The sequence below is a fragment of the Columba livia genome, chromosome 10, assembly GCF_036013475.1.
Source record: "Columba livia isolate bColLiv1 breed racing homer chromosome 10, bColLiv1.pat.W.v2, whole genome shotgun sequence".
Taxonomy (NCBI): domain Eukaryota; kingdom Metazoa; phylum Chordata; class Aves; order Columbiformes; family Columbidae; genus Columba; species Columba livia.
In genome coordinates, this window is record NC_088611.1 from 4282703 (window position 1) to 4307678 (window position 24976).

General features: G+C 38.9%; 1 protein-coding gene across 27 annotated transcripts in view; it reads right to left on the reverse strand.

The window, feature by feature from the left end:
* The window catches only part of ATP2B2 (ATPase plasma membrane Ca2+ transporting 2), a 388530-nt gene that overhangs the window by 162654 nt on the left and 200900 nt on the right, over positions 1–24976 (reverse strand). For 26 of the 27 annotated variants that reach the window (XM_065074475.1, XM_065074474.1, XM_065074486.1 and 23 more), the window contains one exon: positions 4837–5316. In XM_065074475.1, coding sequence (XP_064930547.1) covers positions 4837–5035 — 199 coding nt within the window. In that variant the 5' untranslated portion in view covers positions 5036–5316. Of the gene's footprint in view, positions 1–4836; positions 5317–17202; positions 17269–24976 lie in introns of those variants that run through there. The other variant, XM_065074489.1, reaches the window with a different exon arrangement.

Genomic DNA, 24976 nt, shown 5'->3' on the forward strand with positions numbered 1-24976 from the left:
CATGAATAGCATAATATTAATCCTAACCTTGAATTTAAGAAACCTTAAGATTTAAGAAAATCCTGAACTTATATGTAACATTTGGTGGTTTGCGCATGATCAAGTGTATTCTTCTAACAACAGCTAAAATGATGCTATAATCAATTTATTTATTTCCACGATCTATTTTTGACAGTGTGGTTTTATATAATAGATTTCCACCTCTGGCAATCTGCTACTTTATATTTCTATTTTAAGCTTCTATTTGTCTAAATCAAGTATCTTTCATTCCTTTCTCAATTTGTTTCTAAATTATTTACATACCTCTAGGTAACTTGACATAAAACAACACAGTAGTGCATCTAACTGAAATTCAGTAGGTACCAGCAAGATTAGCTTCAAAACAGACTATTAAGTTATGAAAGGTTTATTCTTATAGAAGCAAGCTTGAGGAACTGAAAGTTAAACATACTAAAAGCAACTGGTTATTTTTGTTGTATTTAGTATTTCTTCATCTTTTGTCTGATAGCCGAAATTGTAAAAGGCTTTTTAGATTGTAATAATGAAAAATAAATACACCTACACGGTTGGTGTAACTGATACTCAGTCCATATCTCCTATGTAACAAACATGTATCTAAATGGTGGTAATGATGATTAAAAAGCTAACTTCTACGCTAGACATCTTATCATTCAACTGCTAACTAATACTTTCCCTTGCCACAAAGCCTTTTTCACAGTATCCCAAGAGAACTACAGCTGAAAAAAAAACCCAAAACTTGCATTTTTTCATATTAAAAGTAGGTTCCACTGGCTCACATAATAACGTCACATATGAAATGTTCTCATACTCCACCAGGCCCCTTCTAGAAGCTCAGCCCGTAGGTGCCTACAAACACCAACACAACATCATCTCCTGTGGTGCTGTAACATTCTCACCAATGTGTCACATCTTCTGGGGCTGTTGTTTCAGGCCTGATAGCACAGAGATCACCACAGGAAAAGCTTTTTCTTTATATAAAAACAAAAGAAGCTTCACTTCTGACACACATTGGCAATTACTGCTTCCAAGTATTTTAAGCAAGAAATCACGGAATTTAATTCAGTAACATATTCTTATGAGGAATAAACATTTTTGTTAAATTAAGGGAATGTAGATTAAAAACATACTGTAAATTGGTGAATACTACACTAATTTGTGGGTGAAGTACAGCTAAGCATTGGAAATAGTGGATTCCGGTCTCATTTGGTATTCATCCAACTAACTCATCACGTTTTACCAGCTGTCCTTTATAAGGTATCACTAATGCTCGAGTGGGCCTCAGAGACTCAGATTGCATGGAAAATTATACAACTGTCATCACATCTCTGCCCAGTGGGGGATTCAGCGCTGGTTTGCAAAATGACAGCCAGATCCTGCTTATTTTCTGTATTACTGCAATAACGAAAGTGAAACTAATCTCCATAGAAATATTTTTAGAGAAAATTCAAGGCGACACGTATTTGTATATTTCATATAAAGCATTTCCATAGATTTTGGGGAGGTTCCTGTTATGAGCGCTTAAATGGTAGCTTTTCATTATAATATAATCACTTCAATGCAGGAAAACCCTTAGGCATAACTTGGAGCTGTGATCCACACTGCACCTATAGTTAGAAAAGCGATCAAAGAAAATTGAAAGAAGAGAGTGAAGCCTTATAATCCATAATAACGTTATGAATTCATTCCACATGCAAATATTATTCTACTCAACATTCACCGCACTGAATTAATACAGCGTTCAGAAAACACTGATATGGTTATCTTCACAATAGTGTAAATAAATTGGAGTTACACATAAAAAGTCTTACCTTGCGAAGTCCCAGGACTTGAAAACAGAGCTTAAAAAAGGCATTTTCACTGTAACAGAATCTACCAATCCACAGGTGGTACATCAAATATTAACATGGGAAATGAATTGCTGAGTAAACTCTGAGCTAATTGCTACTTATTTTCTAAATATCGAGTAAGCCAGTAGATTCAGATTAGAGCACATTTTACTATAACATAATGTGCCTGCTCCCAAGATATGTTTTTCCTCTGTTTCAGTGACTACTTAAGCCATAACCCAACAATATGACAAAGACTTTATGAAAATAAATTTTGGAAGAGCTTACAGGCCTGAGAAGAACCAAATTCTACAGTCAAGATCTTTTTGCTGTTTTTTCATATATACTTAGGACTATTGCTCAGCAAGACTTTATTTCCTTTATTGAAAGAATAAGTGCCTTGCAGTAATGCTTATTCTGTTATTCCGCATAAAACTGTATAGAATGTGCAGCACTCCAATAGTGGAAGTTCACTTAACTGTGCTTAACCAAAACAAGAGGTTGGTTGGAAAACTGATTTTCAGGCATAGTGGCAAATTATGGGATTTCATAAACTTATCCCATGGGGAATCCACAGTTTGCTGCAAATACCAAGAGATAAAACTTCAAGGGAGCCTCCGCTACACATCTCAATATTTTATTTGTAAACCACGTCTACTTAATATTATAATTTCATTTCCGCGTACGAAACTCTTATGTTTCTTTCTTCTAAGAATAGTCATGTCTTCAAGAATATCCTCTTCACTGTATTTTAACTTTATTTGCTGAGCTTGGATACAAGAAAAACAATGGCTAGGGACTTCAGTCTAAACTGATGCTTATGTTTGACAGAAGCCTTTAAATTTTTTTCTTATGGAAACTTTCTCTCAAATGTAAATTTCTGAGTTTGACACATTTCAGAGAGATTCTCTCCTGAAATTATTTTTCCAAGCAAAACACTTACAAATAAGATGAAAACTTAGTGTGACTGGGAATTCCTATCATGTGATCTAACTTAAGACTAAAATCCAGCAGAGCCTTCGTTCCAAGGCTATGTTGATTGCTATTTGAAGCTGGAAATGTTTTTCCCTAATGCACAAGTGATGAAGCGCACGTCAGGCTCAGAGGAAAGTTACCTTATCTGAAGTATCAGATATAGATTACTGCTGGAGTCAGCATGCCACACTAGCTGGACCATACGCTCTGTTCCGATATGAGGAATTAAGTTTCCCTGATGTCACAAACTGAACAGATAATGCAATTAACATTCTCTTTGAAGTTCACATTGACCGGGTAACCACCAGAATGAGTTGGCAAAACTTTACTGAAGTCACCGAAGTGATCTCGGCTCACCCAGACTGAGACTTCAGCTTTGACATTGTATAAACTGCAGAGGGATGTTTAAGATGCTGAATCCCTGGGAGCATATTTATAAATCAGTGTTTATTTTGTCAGGTAAATGTAGAGATCCTGTACTTCTGTCTGGAATTCCCCAGATGTGTCATGGATATGTCAGAATCGCTGCATATTCTCTGAGGAGCTGATTCTCTCATGTGCAACAGCTACCAGGCTGCTCTCCAAAAGCCAGACGGACAGCTGGAAACCCCAGACAAGGGCCAGCGGCTCATTTTCCTCAGCACTCCTACTGGGAACGATCTCCAGATAGGAAAAGAGGTCCCGTCAGAAGCATCAGCTATTTGGGCAAGACTAGTAAATGGGAAAGATCCATTACAAAATGTTCCATTTGCCACTAGTTACTCTAGAATACATGACTGCACAGGAATGCTGAAGCACTATTGGAGTTTGCTGCTTGTTTTAATACAGCTTAATAATCCTTGGCTGAAAAGGTGCTGTTCACAGCTTTAGAGTTTATAATGTTTAAACAATACTGAGACTGTATACAATCAAGGGTAGGACGATGAAGAATTCACTTGAAGTCTAGGCATTGATAGCTGCTCCTTTGGGACTCTTCAATTAGTGCAATTTATAATATCACACTATGTGACAGTACAATTGGCGTGTTTATGCTTACACCAATAATTCAAGACTTCCAAGCATTTATACAGAGGAGGTAACTAAATGATTAATTTAAGAAAGGAGAGAATGGAATAAAGCCAAAACTTCTATCTTCTTGAAAAAGAAAACTTAAAATTAACATCTTGGCTCCTTTACAAGACAAAATAAATATTATAGGCTCAAAGACTGAATAATTTCCAAAAGTGTTAATATTCCTTGGAAATGAAAAAACAGTGAAGAAAAAAAAATCTTAGAATTAAATTTTACCTGCTTTGAAAGAGAAAGAATTGGTGAAGAGGAAAATTGTGTGAGGAGAGGGAAACATCCCACCACTGTCAAAGTTTTATGAGGAGATATTTGGGATGAGTGTTGAAAACTAGACTAATGACTGATGATTGGGTAGGGAACTCCAAAACCACTTAGAAGAATAGATATGGAGAAGGTATGATTGGTATTATTTAACATAAGAAAGCAAGGAGTTTATACATACAAAAGAAGCCCAACTAATAAAAACATTGATAGTCATATGTTGGCAATTCAAGTGAAACTTTCTATGGTAATACAGTAAGTCACGATTAGTAACCACAACTATGTATTTTCCAAATCAATCTACAAAGTAACAAGGTTTATCTCAAAAAGTCATTTTGTGTTCTCAAGACGTCTAAAGATCTAGAAATTCTCCTGAAGCAATTAGTATGCACCTTCTTACCTCCAAGAGCATACATGTTAAAGTCTCTTTATATTCCAATAAAACATGTGCTGATTTATTTGTCTGCCTTTTAAGGAGAAATAAATGCATTTAGCTGGTTGAATAAACAGCACCTCTCATTTTCATGCTAGCTTTACCTCCAGCTAGACATTTTTTATCTTATTTCTCTAAAGACATTTCTTTTGGTTTATTATTGTTGGGAATAATGGCAGCGCCATAAGAATTGTGTTCAGGTTTGAAACTTATGCAAAATCCCCTGATTCAACTAAAGGGAAATACACTTACCTTCTGTTGGTGATGTCTTCAGACGTCTGCAGAGCCCCTCTGTTTCCCCATAAGTCTCTTTAATTTTTACTACTGCTTCTGTTCCTCGAAGTTCCATGAGGGAGCGCAGTTCTTGCAGCGTGCACCCAAACTCTCCTGCATGGTTGGCCTCATTTCTTTGGTTCTTGGAATAAAAATCGCTATTTGTCATGTCACCCATGGTTGCCGATTATATTGCTCCACTCGTTATTGTTGATACAATCTTAAAACTCTTTAAAAATGGAAGGAATCTTGAATTCCAACCTAAGAAATTAAAAAGAATCCAGTGTGTGCCCGGCGACAAATGTGGAGGATGCCTCTGGCATGCAAGGTGTCCCTGACTGACGAGTGGTCCGCAGAACAGCTGCTCTCAAGGCTGCAGACCAGCTCCACTCCATTCACCACTTCCCATTCTGCTGCACCCAAGCTGTAGAATCTACATGGTCATTTCTTCCTCTGAACCTTGAGAACAAACAGAAAGGCCTCATTACAAGAGTGAGCTTTACCAAAGGTGATTTCAAATTATCACACAGTTTGACTTGTCGTTTAAGAAAAGCTCTGCAGAAACCCTGTGCAGACGTCCTGGAGAACGCTGCAGGTAGGCAGAGCGAGCATCAGCAGCAAGGATAACACCAGCTCTTTCTTAGATAAAACTCTCTACAGCTAAAGCACCAATAGCAGTGTTGCTTACTTTAATCAAGTGCCCAGAGCACCCGCTAATTGAGATGGCTCATGAATATTAATAAGTAAGTGATCCAGCATGCTAGATGCACCTCCAGTATGTGCGCTCGTTCATACAGCCACATCAATCTTTCATCTGACAAGAACAAAGACTCTCTCATAAAGGCTACAAGGTAACAAAAATTAGTTAAACACTACTAGTTTTCATAATGGGTTAAAGCAAAACTGGTTTTCAGTGCAATGACAACAAAACTGGTGGAAAAACTAAAGCCACCGTTACAAATTCAGAATACAATTAAATACATCACATCTTGCAGCCTTGCCTTCTGTGAAAGTCAGCACATCCCAGAAAAGAGACAGGACACTTGTGTGCCTTGGCTGGCCCAGCCTAAGCCACAGCCCACACAGCTTCACAACACACCTCAACACCTGCCAGCATGGAGCCAGCACACACACACACACACACACACCGCCTTCTTTTTGGGGGGAGACAGCTGATTGCTTGCTAAAACCAGCCTTTAAGACCTGTTTCACCTCCCCATATTCTAATGATGTTGGTTTAAATACTGCTGAAACCAGAGTTTTGACAGACAGTAAAGGTTTCTTTTTTGCCTCATACAGGCTAGTGTGTGTGTGCACTATCTAATCTATTGGTCTCAGAATAGTTACTCATAATAAAAAAGATCTTTAAAAGAGCATACCATCAGCCTAATGATTGACAAACCCGGCAAAGTGCGTATTTTGAACTGTCTAGGTACAGCAACAGGCAGTGGAAATGGGTACACACATAAAGAGGACCTCAAAGTGTTTCAAGTCCTACTTTTATAGCTGTGCAACAATACTAATCTCCTTCCCGCATACAGTCAACATAACATGTAAGCTTGGTAGTTCTACTGATATCTTAAGGCATTGCTATTGCTCTGCACGTGAGGAAGCTCAGGCCCGCTGTCTGTGTTAATTCCTCTTTGTCCGCAGTGACCTTATCTGCTTTGGAGTTGTCTAATGCACCCTTCTGAACGTCTATCGGCCTTCTCATTTACAGATAAAAACTCAACATTAATTTGGTTTCTGTGGAGGGAAGGAAAAAATAATATTACGGACTAATTAAAATAGCAGTCAATCGCTACATGCTGCTTCTACCCACCCTGCTTACTGACATATTCTAGTTCTAAGAACTTCTGCCAACCTTGATTTCACATACTGCTTTTCAATTTCACAACAGGAGAAGAATTTCAGCACAAAATGCCACTTACAGTGAGCAATAAAGAGAAACCAGAAGTAGTAATTAAAAAGCACCTTCCTTTGCCAAGCAATAGCCAAGAAGGAGACACTTTGCTCTGTCAACACCACGCAACTTTCCACGCTTGTGTGCTGGACAGCGTTCACCGTATCAACTCTTTTCTAGATAATTCCTTGTGTATAGCATGCAGGAAAGACATTACCCACTTACTGCTTAATCTGTTTTTAGACAGGATGGACTGCTATTCTGAATAGAAATAACATCAGCCTGTAAACTTCTTTCAAAAAAAATGCAGGATAAAAATGTCACAAATGTCCAGTAAAACAGATTTCATCCCAAGAGGCACCAGATCACCACTTCCACTGGTAATATGCCCTGTCTTCCTAAAAATCAGCATTTCAGACTCTTTCTGGTTCCATCTATGATAAGCTTTTGCTGACAGCCACATCTAAAAGCAGATTCAGATGTGATCAGGAAAAAGAATATCCAGAAAAATGCTGTGAAAAATGAGGCATCGTTAATAATATTGAATAGATAAAATGACAGAACGCTATTTACTTCCAGTGGGCAAAAAAGAATCTATTCCTAAGATAAGTAAACTTCAAGATGTTCAACACTGGGTATCTAAAACAGCTGTGATGTTAAAAAATACACCACTTACCTATCAGAGAATTTACAAGGATTTGCTGGTCCTGAGGCCTTTTAAAACATTCTTCTAATCAAATAAAATTGTTCTTAAACTTTTCCATAACACCACAGTGAAAAGACAACTATTAGTGTTTTCCGAGGAGAACCATCTACTGATTTCACTAGTGATGCAAAGGATACTAAACGCAGTATCAAAGACATTACCTACGTTATTTTTCTGTGGGATGTGTCCACTACGCTCAATCAAAGCTTCTCTTTTGACTCACTGTGCCATCACTACACACGAATGTATTTACTTCTCTTCTTAGAAATTCATTGTCATTTGTCAGCCACAGCAAGACAGTGTTGGTGCTTTTTAGCATGTTTGAGTCACTTGCCTGCTTAATTTTTAATTTCACCTTCAATTAAATGTTAATCAATAAATAACAAATACGAAGTTTACACTTCCTTCGGTGCTTTAAAATCAAATGACTCAGAGTTTGTGCTCTTCATGATTCACCTAATGTTACAGCACCAGGAAAACATCATCTCACCTTTCTGAAAGGCAGATGGTAAAATACCACAAGTAAAAAGCACAACTAACATTATCCACTGATAAGGCATCTCTCCAACCCCACGGAACAAGATATGCAGGCTTCATTCCATCTCTGAATCTCTTTTATGAAAAGTCCAGGAACCTTGCCAGAGAGGATACCAGGTCAGCATGACTGACCACCTCACTCTTCCCAAGTGGTTAATATTCCTTCTAAAAGAGCTGAGGAATAGAAAACTTGAGACTGGCATATGGCAATATTGTCCCATCAGTCAGGTTACAGGCTTTCCATCTCCAAAACAAACCAAATTACTACAAATTACTACAAGTGGGTGAAATGTAGTCTCCTCTACAAGTAATTGCACTAAGTTTTGGTGTGTGGGGGGGTTGTTTGCTGTTTCTTTTTTTTCTTTTTTTTTGGGGGGGGAGCAGGTTAGAGAGAGTATTTTACAAAATAAACCAAATCACTGATATTTCCAAGATAGGTCAACTACCAAGAAACCCTGATTTAAAAAAAAAAAAAAAAAAAAAAAAGCAGGAGATAATTGTCCCTTTTCAAATCAAAATGGATGACTGACATTATTCAGGATTCCATTCAGCTCTGCCTTGATCCACAACACAGCTGCTCTCTGGTCTCACAGGAGCTGCAGATCCAGACACTTTCTGAAGAGAAACAGGCACAGGAATGATCTCTATCACGGATGTCTAAATCAGGTGACCTGAATTTCAAGCTAGGGGTACCTGCTTCATAGGGCAAGTCTGCACAACTAGCTGACAAAAGATATCTGATGGCATTTTAAACCAATCCCACCACTACTGTCTGAGATACCTGGGGAATAACATCTCCAGCAGGCAAAGGGAACAAGGTTGGGCAAGCCACGAGGTCCAGCAGCAGAAGGTGCATTGTGCAGGGGTAGGAACTAGCCAGAGACATCAAGGACTTCCCCCTTTCTTGTAAGAGGAGCAATGGGTCCCCTTCAGGGCCCCCAGGCCAAAATTTCTCAACTCAAGGTTCACTCAATCTCTTTCAATCCAAAGACCATCATCTACGGAGTGTTCAATTTGTAACCAAATGCCTCCCAGGGCACAACGAGCCACCACCCTCAAATGCTGAAGCCCAGCTTTTGACACCATTCTAGCACACCATCACCTCCTCCTCAATTATGTATCTTTGGTCTCACTATTCCCTATGACAATTTGTAGGGAAACCAGTCTTCCACAGACATGGTCGGCAACAGAGAAATAAAAATCTCTCGTAACTGAAAACCTAATTTCACACACAATGTTACACTCTTCTTCCAGACAAAAGTGGCAGCTTTCAATAAAGGTTATTTCTTTTTATTTATTCTCAGCAATGCTTCTGAAGCAAGCTATACAAACAAGAAATTTGGGTAAAAAATTTCACAAGGTACAGTTTGAAAACAACAGTATGCTGTGGATAAAAAGACAAAATAATAGCTCATCTGGATTCACTGCAGGTAGGAAAATACTTCACACGCTAGAAAACCTGAGTAAAAGACTGTCCTTATTTTTCTCACTAAAAAGCAGAATATAAGTCTTCACCTTGGTCTGGGATTTTGTTTGCCAAAGAAGTCACAGATTTTTGTTGTACAAACACATTACATATTCACATTATTTGTTGCTTGTTCTTTTTCTTCCAGAGTAGCTGTGTCTTGGGGAACAGACTTCCATTCCTGTAGAGACCAAGTCAAATATTTTTCATCTTCTAGCTCCTTGAAGGAAATGTATGCCAAATAAAACAGAAGCAATTTGGATAAGCTAACTGCAGGCCTGCTGGGAAAACTATTCTTTGATTTCCCTAATCAGGAAAAGTCTCATCTTGGAAGCTTGTAAATATTTCCACAGTGTGTTACAATGATTTCTCAGTAGATATCTTACCAAGTATTCAGACATTTGATTTCATTTGTACTTCTACTGGCTGAAAAATCAGTAGCAAGGTAACAAACAGGATTTTGCCAGTTCAGAATTGCAAGACCTGTATTTTACAGTCCTGAAAGGTCTGGACAAATAATGGATTCATGACAACTCAAAATAAAAAAAAATGGGGGGGGAGAATATATTAATAACTTGACTGTTTTCTCTAAATAGTCATCTAAGATTATGCTAGCTCTGGTCTCAAAATCTGATGATGAAGGAACTGCTTGCAGTACAGGAAGAAGGTTGAAAAGGTAATCGCTTCTTAATGTCCTGGCAGAGGCTCAGCCAGGGCAGAGACAGCAAAGCCCCATTATTATTCTCTCATCTTGCACCTGGGCGGAAGGCACGCAGATCTGGTGCCCCCAAATTAACCTAAGGAAATTAGCAGTGCCACTCTTTTGCATGCGGCATTACTGTCCCACTTGGATTATTACTTGGCTGTGGATATAATGCTAGCTGGTCCACTGGGACCTATAGAGAACACCCAAATTAAGGGGGGAAACAGCACTGGAAGAGTCACATTTTAGCAAGTAGTAGGTATTTAACCAGATTTATCCATATTAATGGCACTAGAGATACCAGTGCTTGATAAAACAGGACTGGAAGCAAATTTAAGGGAATTTTCCCTTGAGTCTGAGTGAAATCATCTGAGAAGGTTTTTTTTGAGAACACGATTCCTCAAGTTCTGATGGCAGGCGTGGGCAGCAACAGGCTGACAACATATTGCAAAGGATGAAAAACTCGTGGCAGCCCTTTGCAAGGTAAAAACAGTTGAGAAAGAAAACCATAACCTGCTCTGTAGAAGTCTCCAGATGAGCAAAATCAAGTGTGGCCCAGTTGTGCCACCTTTTACAATTTCCTGTTCTTCTCACGTCAAAGACAAAACATCCATCCATTTGTGAATATAATCGGTGTGGACCAGAGCGAGAACAGGATTGTGTAGCTGAGCAGCCAGTGAAGACAACCAGATGTGAGATGCTCAAACATAGACTCTCTTAGAACAAACACTGACTGGGAAATTTAATTATCAGGAATGCACAAGATGAAGAAGAAACTAAGGAAAAACACCATTTGAATAAAAGCAGGTTGGCACCTTCAAAAGTGTGAAATTTTGGGTTAATACCAAGAAGCCAAACAGTTAAAAAAAGAGAAACTGAACTTCATAGCTTAATGTTGACTGAAAATATTCCTGACTTCGTCACTACGTTTCTTACTGAATATCAAGTTGCATTAAGGTAAATTGGACATAATTCATTCATGATGAGCACACAAGAATGAGACTTTCGTACACTCCATCTACAAAATAATAGAATTTAATCTACGACGCTTCCTATGCTTCCTTCAGCTGTTGTTCTAAGAGAGAAATATATTTTCCCTGATCATATGATGACATAAAGACAATCAAGTTAAGGCATTATTTTAAAAATATTACAAAATTAAAAGTTGTGGGGTTTTGTTTTTTAAAATCACAGACAACTATGATAGCCCCTAAAGCAACAACTGTTTCAGTCCTGTCAGCACAAACGCACAGCTCCAGGCAGCCGGGACTGCTTGAGCCAGTTTTGCTATCAGGTAGGCTAAAGAAAAACTATTCCATGCCTCCTCTAAGATACTGTTGATTATCTGAAGGCAAAAAAGGCACTGTCACAAAGTGAATCTTTATTAGAAGGGCACAAAATACTATTAATTTCCCTTATAATAAGCCTATTTACATAGGACTTCTAACAAACTGTATCAAACTTTTCCACCAATTTGTTGATTTTTTTTTTCCATTCTGTAGCAGTAAAGGAAACTTAAAACAATTGTGAAATAAACCTGCCTCCAGTGCCCTGTTACAGTGGACAGTTATTCAGTCTATGATTTGATACAGAGCTCATTTTCCACCATTACTCATGTAAATGGTTACAGCAAAGCCAAACGAACTCCTGACAGGAAAACAAAAATACTATTAAAAGAATCAATTCAGTCTCACTACAGTCAACGAAATGACTCTATCATGACTTCTAGGGGACTGGATCAGGTCCTGCAGATGAAATCCTACCTTCTCCGACGCCACAATTTCACTCTATGAATGCTGTTAGCAGACAGACTGCAATAAGAAACCGCATCACGTTTATTGTGGCTCATCACTGAGCGCTCGTGTGTGGTACGAAGCGTTCCCGCCTTGGCTGGGCCTCCGTGCCCACAGCCCCACACGGCACTGCAGCTGCTGCCCAACAACTCACCTCCCAGGCAAAGACATTTCTCTCATAAAGTCTGTACTAGCCACAAGTTTTAAGAGCCCTCTCTCATTTCTTGCTGGTACTAACATGAATTTATTTTGTTTTGCTTTCAGTGATAAAATGAAAGGTTATTTTTCATTAGCTATTTATTTTCCCACTACTCTAAACTGAACACTGAAAAGCAGTTATTGGATTTCTTTTATTCACTGCCTTCCTACACAACACATATTCTTACTCTTTGGGGTTGTACTTCTGGCACCAAACAAAGACCCATTCTACACCTATATAAGCTTTAGGAAATTTATGTTTTCACGTGTAGTTGCATTGATTTTCTGCAGCGAGTACCACAGCACAGTTGTTCCAAGGAAGGCCAACTTCCAAGCTATGTTATCAATGTAATTGAAAACACATCTGGAAAAAAGCTAAGGATATTCAGACTTCAGATATCATTAAATAAAGTACAATTAGGGAAAAGAAAAAAAGAAAATCTCAGTTAAATGTTGTAAAAGTAATAGCTGCTCAGGTGAGGAACATATCCCAGCACAGAGCCAGGGTCCAGCACAGATTATCGCATCAGTTGCGGAGCTGGGGGAGGCAGGTGGAGCTTTTCTTTGGCAGAAAACACACAGGAGAGGTTTTATCCAGGGACGTAGAGAGATCTACTGATCAGGTATAAGCTCATCTGCACAGTCTTCAGGACAAAATTTTAAACATTTCCTCAATTGGGCTGAAGTGCCCTTTTTTCTTTTTCCCGCCAAAACTTAATGCTGTGCTAAAGTCCATTACAATATCAAACTGCAGGATAAGGATGAAAAATCTTTTTAAATAATTAAAAAAGAGTCCACACTCAGACTCAATTCAGATGTTTGCTTTGCTTCATTGAAAGCAAATTACTGAAACAAACACTAAAAAGACAAGGCATTCTACATCTGTCCTTCATTCATGCATTTTATATATCACCAGACTTCTTAAATCTAGAATTTGAATTACAACATGACCTTTGCCACTGAGAAGATGGCAGTTTGAAGCACGCAATTTCAAGGGATTTTGAGAAATCTGTGCTTTTACAGTCTATGTGCCTGGTATCTGATTATATCTCATTTTAATCACCAAATTCTCCAGAACATCTTAAAGGAAATAGGTTATCTAGCTCCTTACAACATACGGGATCTTCAGCCTGATAGAGACAGATTAAATGCAGCTGACAGTCTCACTCTACCCCACACCACCAAAAATTCTGGATATCTTTTTCAGTCTCTGTTTGGAAGGGACACTGAGTTTGGCTTCTTTTTTTCTTTTTTTTTTTTTTTTTTTTCCTTCACCTAGTCCATTACTAATAATTTCATTATAGAAATATTAACTGACCTCTCTAAATAATCTTCAAACTTCAAGATTAACCCACAATTTTAATGCTATGGTAGAATCTGCCCTTTCTTCTCATAAATACACATATCTTAACCTCATTTTATCTTCCTTTCTCAGATTTTTTTTTAACAATGCTTTACAGAAACTTTTAATCTTAAAATCTGAGAATAATGAAGCAAATCTTATCTATGTCTGACCCATCTATCAGCCTTTTAATCAATAAGCTACAATTTTTACCTGCAACCCTTCTTTAACCTGTAAATTTGGGAACACCAAGCTCCAAAAACGCATCGCGCCATTCATCTGCCAGCGCACATCTGCCCGACCAACATCTATCTCGGGCTGCATCAACCCGCTCATTGTTCTGAGAGTTCTTACACAGTAAGCAGAAATACTTTCAGTACTGCTTAGAATTTTGTTGAACAGTAGTTTCAAATACTCAAAGGAAAGGAGAATTATATTATTTTTTAAAGAAGCCACAGGTAAATGGAGGCCTTTTCCTGCTATAGATGCAATCAAGAAGAGCAAATCTGTACTTCCATGGAAGCACAGAGGAAGAGCGCTCATTAACGTGAAATACACTTCTGACGGACTATTTTTACTAAAAAGTTGACAGGTATCATGTCTACCGTAGTATGGATCTATAGGATAACAGAATAAAAACTGAGGAAATCTATCACTGGTCGGCTGCAGCAACACGCGCTGGGTTGTGTCCTGTTCTGAACTCTGCAGGTTTGGCCCAAACCGAATCTTGCTTGGTCAACTGGCATTTCTGTACAGCAGCTCAAACTGCACTGATGAAACCAGAATAAAAACTGAACCTATGTCAGCAAACACGGGCTTTGTACCTGATGAAAGTTAGTGCTTCTTGAAAGGAATAGTTTCTTCTAGAACTACTTTGCAATGCATATGATTCATAGACAAGATGAAATCCAGACATTTTTCATATAAAAGACCTTTCTTATTTGAACATCTAGTTCCAAACTACTATAGTATGACCAGAGTTGACACACACCCCGAAGAAAGGAATACAAAATTCTACATGGCAACCCAAAGGAAACCATCCAGAGAAAAGAACACCCACCCTCTCCACTGAACAATGGACCTGCTATGCTGGATTTTCTGTTCTTCTGCCAGCACCTATCATATCAGCAGCTATCACACCAGCATCTATCATATCAGGTGCTCACCAAGCCACTTTCAATTATTTACCAGCAGTCCTGGCTGACTGGGGACGACCGAGTTGACTGGAAGTTGGCAAATGTGATGCCCATCTAGAAGAAGGGCTGGCAGGAAGATCCAGGAATTACAGGCCTGTCAATCTGACCTCAGTGCTGGGGGAAGGTCACGGAACAGTACAGATCACGTTCTTGAGGACATGGTTTAGTGCCAGAGTGAGGTTATGGTGGTACTTGATGATCTCGAGGCCGTATTCCAACCAAAATTACTCAATGACTCTACATAAATCAACCAAACATCAGCAGTAAAAAAGGACCAGTTTACTGTTGGCCATGTCACTCTTTAAAACAAGAAAATGAGAGCATATTAACAGACCTTTATCCAAAAGACAGGAGAGCCACAGCATGGCCATACCAAAATGTAATCAGAGCACTGCATTTAGCCAAAAATAGGCTGTTTCAGTCTTGTACATACAATACTGTCTTTTACCTACAAGAAGCTCAAAACTGAGAGCAGAGGTTAGTTGAGAAAAAAAAATCCTTCAGTAGCAAGAGGGGCAGCCAGCGGGGAGTACAGGAAAACACAGCGGCAGCTGAAGTCGGACATCGCTACTGTGGGGCAGCAGTTGGCACAGGACTGTTCAGCAGCTGAAATGCTGGAGCATGATACAGAGCTCCACGAGAAACAGAAAACAAGAAAAAACCCACCCAAAGCCCCAGCACCCTAAACAATTTTCCCCTTGCAGTCTGCATTTGCAGCCTGCTCTTCTGCCCCCTTGGTTGCACTATCAGAGGCATCTTATTAAAGATAAAAAGCCAATGAAACTAATATTGAAGCTTTTAGTGCAGTACCGTTTGTTGTTAATGAGATTCAGAAAATCCAGCTTCCATGCAAAACAACTATAAGCAGAATAATGAAACCAGAAGAACACAAAATATGAAAGAAAATCATATGGTTGTTAAAACAAAACAAAATTGTTAATGAGTGAATAGAAATATATAGGAGCAGAATTGTAACACACACATTATTCATATACACTACTCCTATAATGGCTGTAAAAGAAAACTGCATGCTGTAATCTATTTTTCTGCAAAGAAATGTTTTCCTTTTAACAGTAAGAACTTTTTTATTTTTCTTTAAAGCCAAACCAGAATTTCTACATAAGATTAAGCTATTTTGTTCTTGAGATGGGGTGCAGTTCTCTAAAATGAGAGCAAAGAGACCGAATTATAATTAACAGCTGCTTTTGGTGCTATAAGGATGATCAAAGATGTATTTTGTTGTTGTGGTTGCCTGCATGTTACAAGGCAAGAGACCATTTTCAATTTGCCTGGATAGAATCACAAAATGGTTATGCACAGTGCAAGGACAGCAGCCATCCTGAATCTTTTAATTTTGTTATGCAGGATTTTTAAGCAAATAGCTGTTCTCAGACAACACACCCCACGGAGCAGGACACATCAATCCAGCAGGTACCAGTCACAGATAGACCCAGTGCTCTGCTCCGACTGGAAATCTCTCAAACATGACACCGCTGCTTCCCAGCAGCACCACGCAGACCTGTAAAATCCGCACGAGTTTTATAAAAGCTTTCTCTCTTCAGCTCAGGTTGTTCTTTAATTCATCCTGCTCCCTCTTGGGTTCCATCAGCCACCTCCAGGTAAGCAATCCATACAGCTTTGTGGCTGCTCCTCACACCCACGGCCAAGAGCAGAATCCTGTACTTCTGTGTCTCTAGTTTCCCCACGTACCCAGAGCAACCTCTGCATCTCCTGACGTCAGACGCCCGTTTTGCACATCGCTCAATCACCATTCATCTCCCAGCACCAGGTACCCCCCGCTCCTCTGCAGAGGAGAAAATGCCCGTTCCACACTGGCCAGAGCCTGATCTTCATCATCTTGATTTTCAGTAAGAGTTTTTCACTTCCCTCTGACTCACCAGATCAATTCCCACCATTTAAAAAAAAAAATAATTGATAAGAAAAAAACAAAGCGATTCCTACTACAATGCCAAAAATACCATTGCATTCTTTATTCTGTTTTGTTAATACCACTAAGTTCCATGAATTATTTGAAAATAAATCATATAACTGCCTTACCTACCTCTTGAGATGAATTAACTAGCTATATAAAACCCAAGTCCGTCCTGCTGCATGCTTAAACATACTCACATATACCTCAGAATTCAAAAGCAGCCTGGGAAAGTATAACTAATTTAAAATCAAACATTAAGAGGCTGTAAATTACTGAAAAATGAAGCTACCAGTATTTTAACACCACCAACATACATATTAGAATTAAGTTACTATAAAGCTTCACGTCAGTTTAAATCTCCTTTATGCCACTGAACTCAGTGCATAATTATGCAAACAACAGAAAGAAAAAATCCTTTAGCTTTGCTACATTTTATGGAAATTTTATGTAGCAAACAACAGCTATCTTTCTTCAAAACCATGTATTTTTAAAAATCCACACAAATAATTTTTGCAGTCCCAGCAAAATGCCCAGCTTTATAAAATTTCTGTTTAAAAAGGTGAGATTACCTGTCTGCTACTGAACAGAGATCCAAACTTTGTAGTTTTGAATTCCAGCTTCAAATGCAAATGTCCTCAGCCTTCACCATGTGCAGATGTTGCAGGTAACGCAAAGTTAGAACAATATATTGTGATTAAAACAACAATTACCAGGTTTTCAAGAGCACAGACTGTGGAGCTGGAAGAGAGTGAACAACCACCTGCTCTGTCCCCCACCTCTCTCCTCGCTCGCAGGGCAGGTTGTTAACTGGCTCATTTCTATCACCTGCCATGCAAACCACATGTGTTTATTGTTCTCTTTAATCAGGGAGAAGAAAGGGAAGCATCCGTATAAGACAGAATCAAACATCTACCAAGAAATTTTTGATCTATAAGAAAATCAAATCTAAACATATGTTCTCCACAGTGATTTATAACGCCAAACATCTTAACCGCAGTGAAATAGAAGCAGAGCTACTGGAGAGATAAATCAGCACCACGTAAATCCATGTGAAAGGATAAGAGAGGAAAAAAAAACGCCCCGCAGGACTCAGTTGTACAATGGAAACTGTCAGCCAAGGTCACTCTTAAGAAAGAGAGCAGCCAAAAAGGAGGTTTTAAATCTCAGTGGGCATTAGCTGAAAGACATACAGTGATGTTCTGCAGCGATTTTAAATAGGACATTCACAAAGGATTAAAAGTATATGTATATCAGTCAACTCTATCAACATATAAAATTTTTGCAAGATGCTCTCTGCACAGATTATCCTCATATAGAGAAAATCATGAAGATGTTTCAGAAACAAAATCACACACTACAGTTCTACAGAAATCATAGATATGCACTGCATACCAGCCACAAAAACGGCACTGCTCCTTTCTACTGAAAAATCTGAGAAAGGTCAGAAACGTTTAACATCACTGAAACAAAAATAAAGAGCAAACGAAACCTACCGCATCAGAGCTGACAGAGCGAGGAGCTGGTTGCAAATGACAATCTGATTGCAGCTCCTAATTGGCAAAACCCCACACTACCTGTCCCATGGGAAGGCACTTTCTGGACATGCATATCAATACAAAAGCTGACACTTACCAGGCTCACTAATCCTAAAAATGCATCAGAAAGAATCAAAATAGTTTGGGAAGAGAAATCTCAAAAGCAAACTGTTCTCCACATTTAGCTTTAAGGAAAGCATCCATTTTAGCAAGCGTTTCTGAAAGGGAGAAAAAAAAATAATCCCTCTTCCCTCAAAAATGTATATGGTACAGACACTACTCTTTCTGCTTCACAGCAGCAACATTTGGAAAACTACTTAACCTTTCTATTTTTATCTGGGTGCATTCAAATTACCAATAATGTACAACATGCTGTAACAAAACCACTGATGTAGGGTATAATTTTCCCTCAAGCACATTATCCTAGCTGGTGGCTCAGAAAAATAAGCTGATAAAACAGCAGCAGACATCAATTGATGGATAAAAAGTGATCACAGCTATGTCGAATGTTGCTGCCCAACCTTGAAATCATACAATTAGCCAAAAAATATAAGCAGTAGGACAGGACATACTAACAACCATACATGATCTAGGCGGTCAGCCTAAAAATCCTCCTACAAACTCATTGTTAAATAGACCATCAGATTATCGCCTCATAATTTAGCTATTAACACACAGATTTATTTTAAAGCCATCATCATGCCTGGTACTTTTATTAAATATCTTCTTCCTTGTCAAGTGCAATCGGGATCTCATCCTAACTATGATGAGCTTTTAATTTTCTGTTCTATTAATAGCAACTTAAAAATAAAATGTTCTCTCTTGAAACTACAAAGCTGTAGCTTCTTTAGGAGCTGCAAGGGGGAAGAGAGATTAATCTTCCCACTCTGCATCTCTTAACTATATTAGTCAGCTGCATATTTGGGGAAAAAAAAGAAACCAAGAGAACAAGTGAGAAATAGGAAATTTCTCTAAGAATTCCTTAACCGTAACTCTATGCAAGGATTTATCATGGCTACACAGCAGTAATAAGGAGTTATCAAAATAGAGGAAATAAATACTTTAAGAATTTTCACATAGATTCTGAATTATTCGTAGCAATTCTCTTGCCAGTCATCAATAGATAATAGATTAATTAATGACATAATTAGCTGCAAGATACATAGACTCCCATCCAGCAAAGCCCTTCAGCAGATACTCAGATTTCAGCACAACTGGGGTCCTCATTAATTCCCCAGCAAATGAGGGAAGATGGAAGATGAGAGATGAGTACCATGGCACTCCGTGGCCATCTGACACGGGGACTGCACTGTTCCAGCTGCTTTGCTTCTGCTGCCTCCTGCAAGTAACGGCAGAAGGAGAAGGTACAGACAGAATTGCTCCCAAGCACCCTCTTGGGTCTAGTGTCAATATGATTAGTACAAAGGACACATGCTGCAGCACTCACTTTTATCACATACTGTAGTGCTGCTTTCACCTGCAAGAAATTAAACCAGTAACATGAAGTCCTATCAAGCCACCTGTCATTGAAATCAGAGAGCCCTGATTCCTGCAGAAAAGCAAACAGTCAGTAACTTCAGCCCGATGTCCTGTTAGAGCAGTGCCCAACAGGCAAAGGACACAGTCCCCAGTTTGCAGACTGCCTGGTTTTAGTGTGCAAACTGGGATATAACCAGGGCACCACACTGCTTTCAGATGTATTTTCTGTAACTGTCTAAATGCTCGTGACCTTTCTTTTAGGATATGGGCCTTGCCACAGCTATTCAAGCCTATCTTTATCTAAAGATTGGAACACTGAAATGTGTTTTAATGAGGGATAAACTGAGACCATCTGGATGCCTCAGCTGCTCCCAAGCATGATTGTTTGCTGATTTTAACCATGTCTCTGCAGAGCACATAGACCTGTGTTGCACAAAGCACACTAGCTCAGCTTGATTTCTCCTTGCAATCAAACGTGTTGATCTAAAATCTATTTCCAGCAAATTACTTGTCTGTTTTGGGAACAACTCCCTCCTCATCTCTTAACCACAGTGATGGGGATAAGCAGAGACAATTGAGTTGAAAAGGTATTTTTATAAGAGGCCCGTAGCAAGCATTCTCAGGGAAATCTTCCATTTTGGAATATGACCACCATGTATTCACAAACTACAGAACAGATGCCAGATTTCTGGATGTTGGACTAAGACCTTGAATTTTCTTTATTTTATTTTTTTAACTACACGTTTGGTATAAAACAACTGGTAATTAATTTGTCACTTTTGCATAGTGTTAGCATTACATCCATTTGCCTTTCTTCACATGCATTTTTTCAGTTGTAAATATGCACTGAGTAATGGAGAACTATATTATTATTAAACTTAAATATAAAATTTGTTGACCCTGTATATATTCTGCAAGATAAATAGTGAGTCTATCTGGGGAAGTAAGGAAAAACCTACTCCTTTTCTTTTTTGGTAATTTAACTTCCCACCCATCCATCCAACAGGTGTCAGAAAAGTGGCAGCACGGCCTCTTCCGCAGCGCTGCCTTTCTCAGTATTACCTGCCTGGTAGATAAGCATCCTAGTTTTTACATTGCTCAGTCAAACCGCACTGTTTGTCGGCAATTACCCAGCAATTTTAGCTTAGCATAAATCCAGGATGCTACCAAAGGGGGGCTTTCCACATTCCCTGCTGCTCCTTTCTGCCAGCAATGCTAATAATGGCCAGCGGTGGGGGGAAAATACTCTTTGACTCCCCAACTGATGTCTCAACCTGAACAGGCAGAGTGTAACGCTGTGATTTTAGTCTCGCAAGTGGAAACTGTTCTACTTTGTAGGAAAAAAAACCCAAATCCACCACATATTTAATGGTCAGCAAAAGAAAGTGTGAAAATTAATTCTATAGACTACTAATTATAATATTTTCTAGACAGCTGAGAGACTTCTGCTCAGTTCTCAAGTGCAATAAAACGAATAGGGGACTGAACTCAAACTTGTTATGTTCCCACAGAGTTTCCCACATCAGCAGCCTATAGGCACTAGCACTTTGTGAAACACTACAAATCCTACAGTCCTTCACAAACTCCATGGCTACTTTTGAAGAGCCCAAAACTGGGTTTGAGGGTGGCAGGAGTGATGGGGAAGGGTTTGGAGGGAGTGTAATGACTTCCAACAATTTAACTCCTGCACCATTAACAATTTCAAATTGAAACATTCTGCATAAAGCAGTTTAAGTGCTATTAATTATGCATTTGCCAGAAATAACACCTTGAACTTCAGATTCCAAGCAGATCTGAAAATTAAAACCAATAACTGTTCTTACAAGTAGAACTACTCTGGGGATATTGAGATCATAAGAAATTTAGCATATTTTTAGCATATTTTTTCTTCACCTAAATTAAGTTTCTGGAAAAAAAATAATGTAATCTCTGTTGATTATACCTCTCAAAAAGCGATCCAACACAGAATATTCTGGTTTTGACTATAAAGTATTTTTTTTTTTAATTAAATCAAGTCTTGTATTCATTTCCTATAAATGCCTAAAAGGGAATTTTTGGAAGAAGCAGCTTGAGACATGTGGAAGAATTACCCCCAAAAATGCTAAAATAGATTTGACAACTCCTGCTTTTTAACGTACATCTAGAACCACAGCATATTGCTTTATTGATTTGGTTGGCTCTTAATTCTTCCAGGGGCAAACGTGGTCACAGAAAAACCAGTCAGCTACTACAATATTTTGATTCCCACTCCTAAACCAAAATGGGTTCGGTAAAGTCTCTGAATTCTTCACATCACAACTAAACTTCTGAAATTCATCCATCATGAATGACCATCAGAGATTTATTAGAAAGCCAAGTCACTTAATCTGACACCAGGTCCACAAATGCTTGACAAGGATTCTAAGAGAAATGCAGCGCATCCTTAGAGACGTGGATACATTCACAAATGAACCAATAAAACTAAATCTCTTCCTCTACAGGTAGAAGTGGTAAAAAGGGAATAACCCCTATTTTGTCACAAGTTCTGCAAAGATCCATGCCAGTGCTGAACGTGTCTGTAACAGCCAGAATCAGTAACATTATTAATCAGGTATGTAGCATGTTGTGTACAAGGTGTCCAATTTAACACAATCAAGTCTTAAACACTGAGATTTCCCAAAGATGATTAATCTTCGAGCACTGTTGGACTCAAAACCCCTGCACTGACTTAATATCTGCAATCTGCAAGTGAACAAAAAATGGAACGTAATGCAGTTATTTGCAACGTTTCCATAGTAATCAGCCCCTGTGCATTTCCATGAGAAGAAAATTCATACATGCTGGCAACAGACTTGTTTTTCTCAGTTACATTTCATGGACCCACCTGAAATAATTCACGCATCAGAGACTCAAAATTACTACACTTCTAATAAATTTAAGCAACCTCTGAATCTGTTTTTAAAAAGATATATTTTACAGAAACAGTACTCCCCGGCACCATGTCCAGAATATTGAAAGGAAATTGTTGTCAATCCACCAACGACAATCTTTGCGTGCTCGAATGCAACCCCTAAAAATAAAAATACAAGCTTATCTTCGAAAATTAAGCAAAATTAATCAAAATATAACCCATGCCTCTGATTTGCACGCACCTTACCCACATACCACCACAAAATTCACATCCAGTCCCCTCTTGATCTCAGTGAGCAGCTCAGCCAGGTTGTGGACTAAAGAGATACCACCTCTTCCTACAGCTTATTTAAACAAGGTGCCCTCTGTGTAAATCAATGTAAAGTTCTTACAGGTGAGCATTTTAAATAAACATAGCCTTATTCACATACATTCGTGTGTGTATTGTTTGGTCTCCCTTGAAAATGAGCAGAAAATACTTCCTCAGATATGTTCCTTAATAACCTGATGTTTGTCTTGACCATTTCAAAAAAATACGTACATTCCCATTGTCAAAACTGATTTTTAGCACTTGAGAGTCTGCACCTGTGGAAATACAATGAGAGAACAGACCCATTTCTATTTCTGTAACAGTGACCTTGAAAAAATTAGACAAGTAGTGACTATATACATCTATCATCTCAACTTATTTAACCATTTTTTGAAGCTGCAGGTCCCCAGTGTCTTCCTATGACTGCCAAAAGCACGTACAGCTCATTTGAACAGCCTGAAAACCATTCCTGTGGCACTGTGGCGTATCCTGGCTCCTCCGTTCCATCACAGTCGAAAGGCAATGACACAGGAAAATCTGTGTGTATGCTCCTGTTCAGCTGTTTCTCTGGCTGACCTGATCTGCCACTTGCAAGCACACCGGAACAACAGCTTATTGCTGAATCTGTTTACCCCAGTGTCACTCAAGATGTAGTACGACACTTAAATAGGCAACAGTCAGATTAATAGAATTGAGGATGCGGTTCAGAGCAGGCAGGAAGTCATGCCGGAATTGCAAAGCGCTTATTCTCTTATGATTAAAACATCCCCAGGGTTAAATCAGTACAAAGAAGCACCCAAATCAGAGATGCACAGAAGCCAGAGGACCTAAAGACGCGAGCTTTTGCTTTTCAAAATAGCTCACCAGTTTGAAAGGAAAAACCACAAATCACGCCAAGATAAGTTGCCATTTTAATTGCACAAGAAAAACTGGTGGATTTGTCATCCCTTTTGACAGATTTTTTTTTTCCCCAGAGTCACATTATAACCAGAGCTATATTTCTATTGCATAAGACATTTCACAAACCAGAACGAAATCCGAGCAAACAGATAGAGCAAACCTCTTAAATAGCCTATTTTCTTTTACTTCAGTGATATACGCTTGTCTGCTATTCCAGAACAGATTAGAAAGACTCTGTCCAAACACAACATAAGAAAAGCGAATAAGGAGCAAATCAGTGACAGAAATGGAGTTAAAAGTCCTCAGCACCATAGGAGTGATGAGCAAAACACAGGTTTCTTTGCACTGACATCACTATTCACAGTACCTGAAAAAACGGATACACAGATTACAGCAGGCATCATCCTGTAAAGGTCTGAACACTGTTATCACAGATGGCACAGTAAAGAAATAGAGTGATATTGCTGATGTATCGATTTTCTGAAGTCTCTCAGTTCACTTTCACTTAAGCTACTTAGTATCTCAGCACCACTGGAAGGTATCTCCTTCCAACTCACAAGTTGTCATGAAGTCTGAAGAACAGTAAGTGACATTTGCCCTAGAAACGAGCCCTCCGACTCACACTAAAGCACAAAGGAGTCATCCGTGAAGTAACACACAGAAACTATTTCTGTATCTGTGCAGAGTTGATCTTTGCCTTTTCTCTAGCCTAGATTTTGATTTCCCTTAAGTGATCAGTGATGGCCTAATTCTACTCCCATTTACATCAGTTGAAGCTTTACCATCAACTTCAAAGAAAATGGATTTAACCCAATATAGTTCATTTTGATAACTTCTACTTTAAGAGAGAGGGATCTCTGCTTCTCTATCAGAGGATAAGATGATGTATTTTTACAAAAGGTTCCACAGCCAGATGACATTGCTACGCCCTATACTCATATTCTAGTTTTCAGCAAAGCTGCAGTTTTGAAGTAACTCCTACAACCATCCCTTTTTTTGGCCGTTAGTGCGGTTTGCAGAACAGCTTCGGAGCTCATGAACTAAATTTCTTTTGGAGGAAACACAGCGGAAGCTCCACTGCAGGTTCACACCAAAAGCACTCAACACATCAGATCTGAAACAATCGCAGGGCTTTGGAAAGCTGCCGGTCACATGGAGTCAGTGCTTGCAGTCCAGGGGCTCACACTAAATCCAGACCAACAGAAAACCTGCACGCATACTGGGGACTCA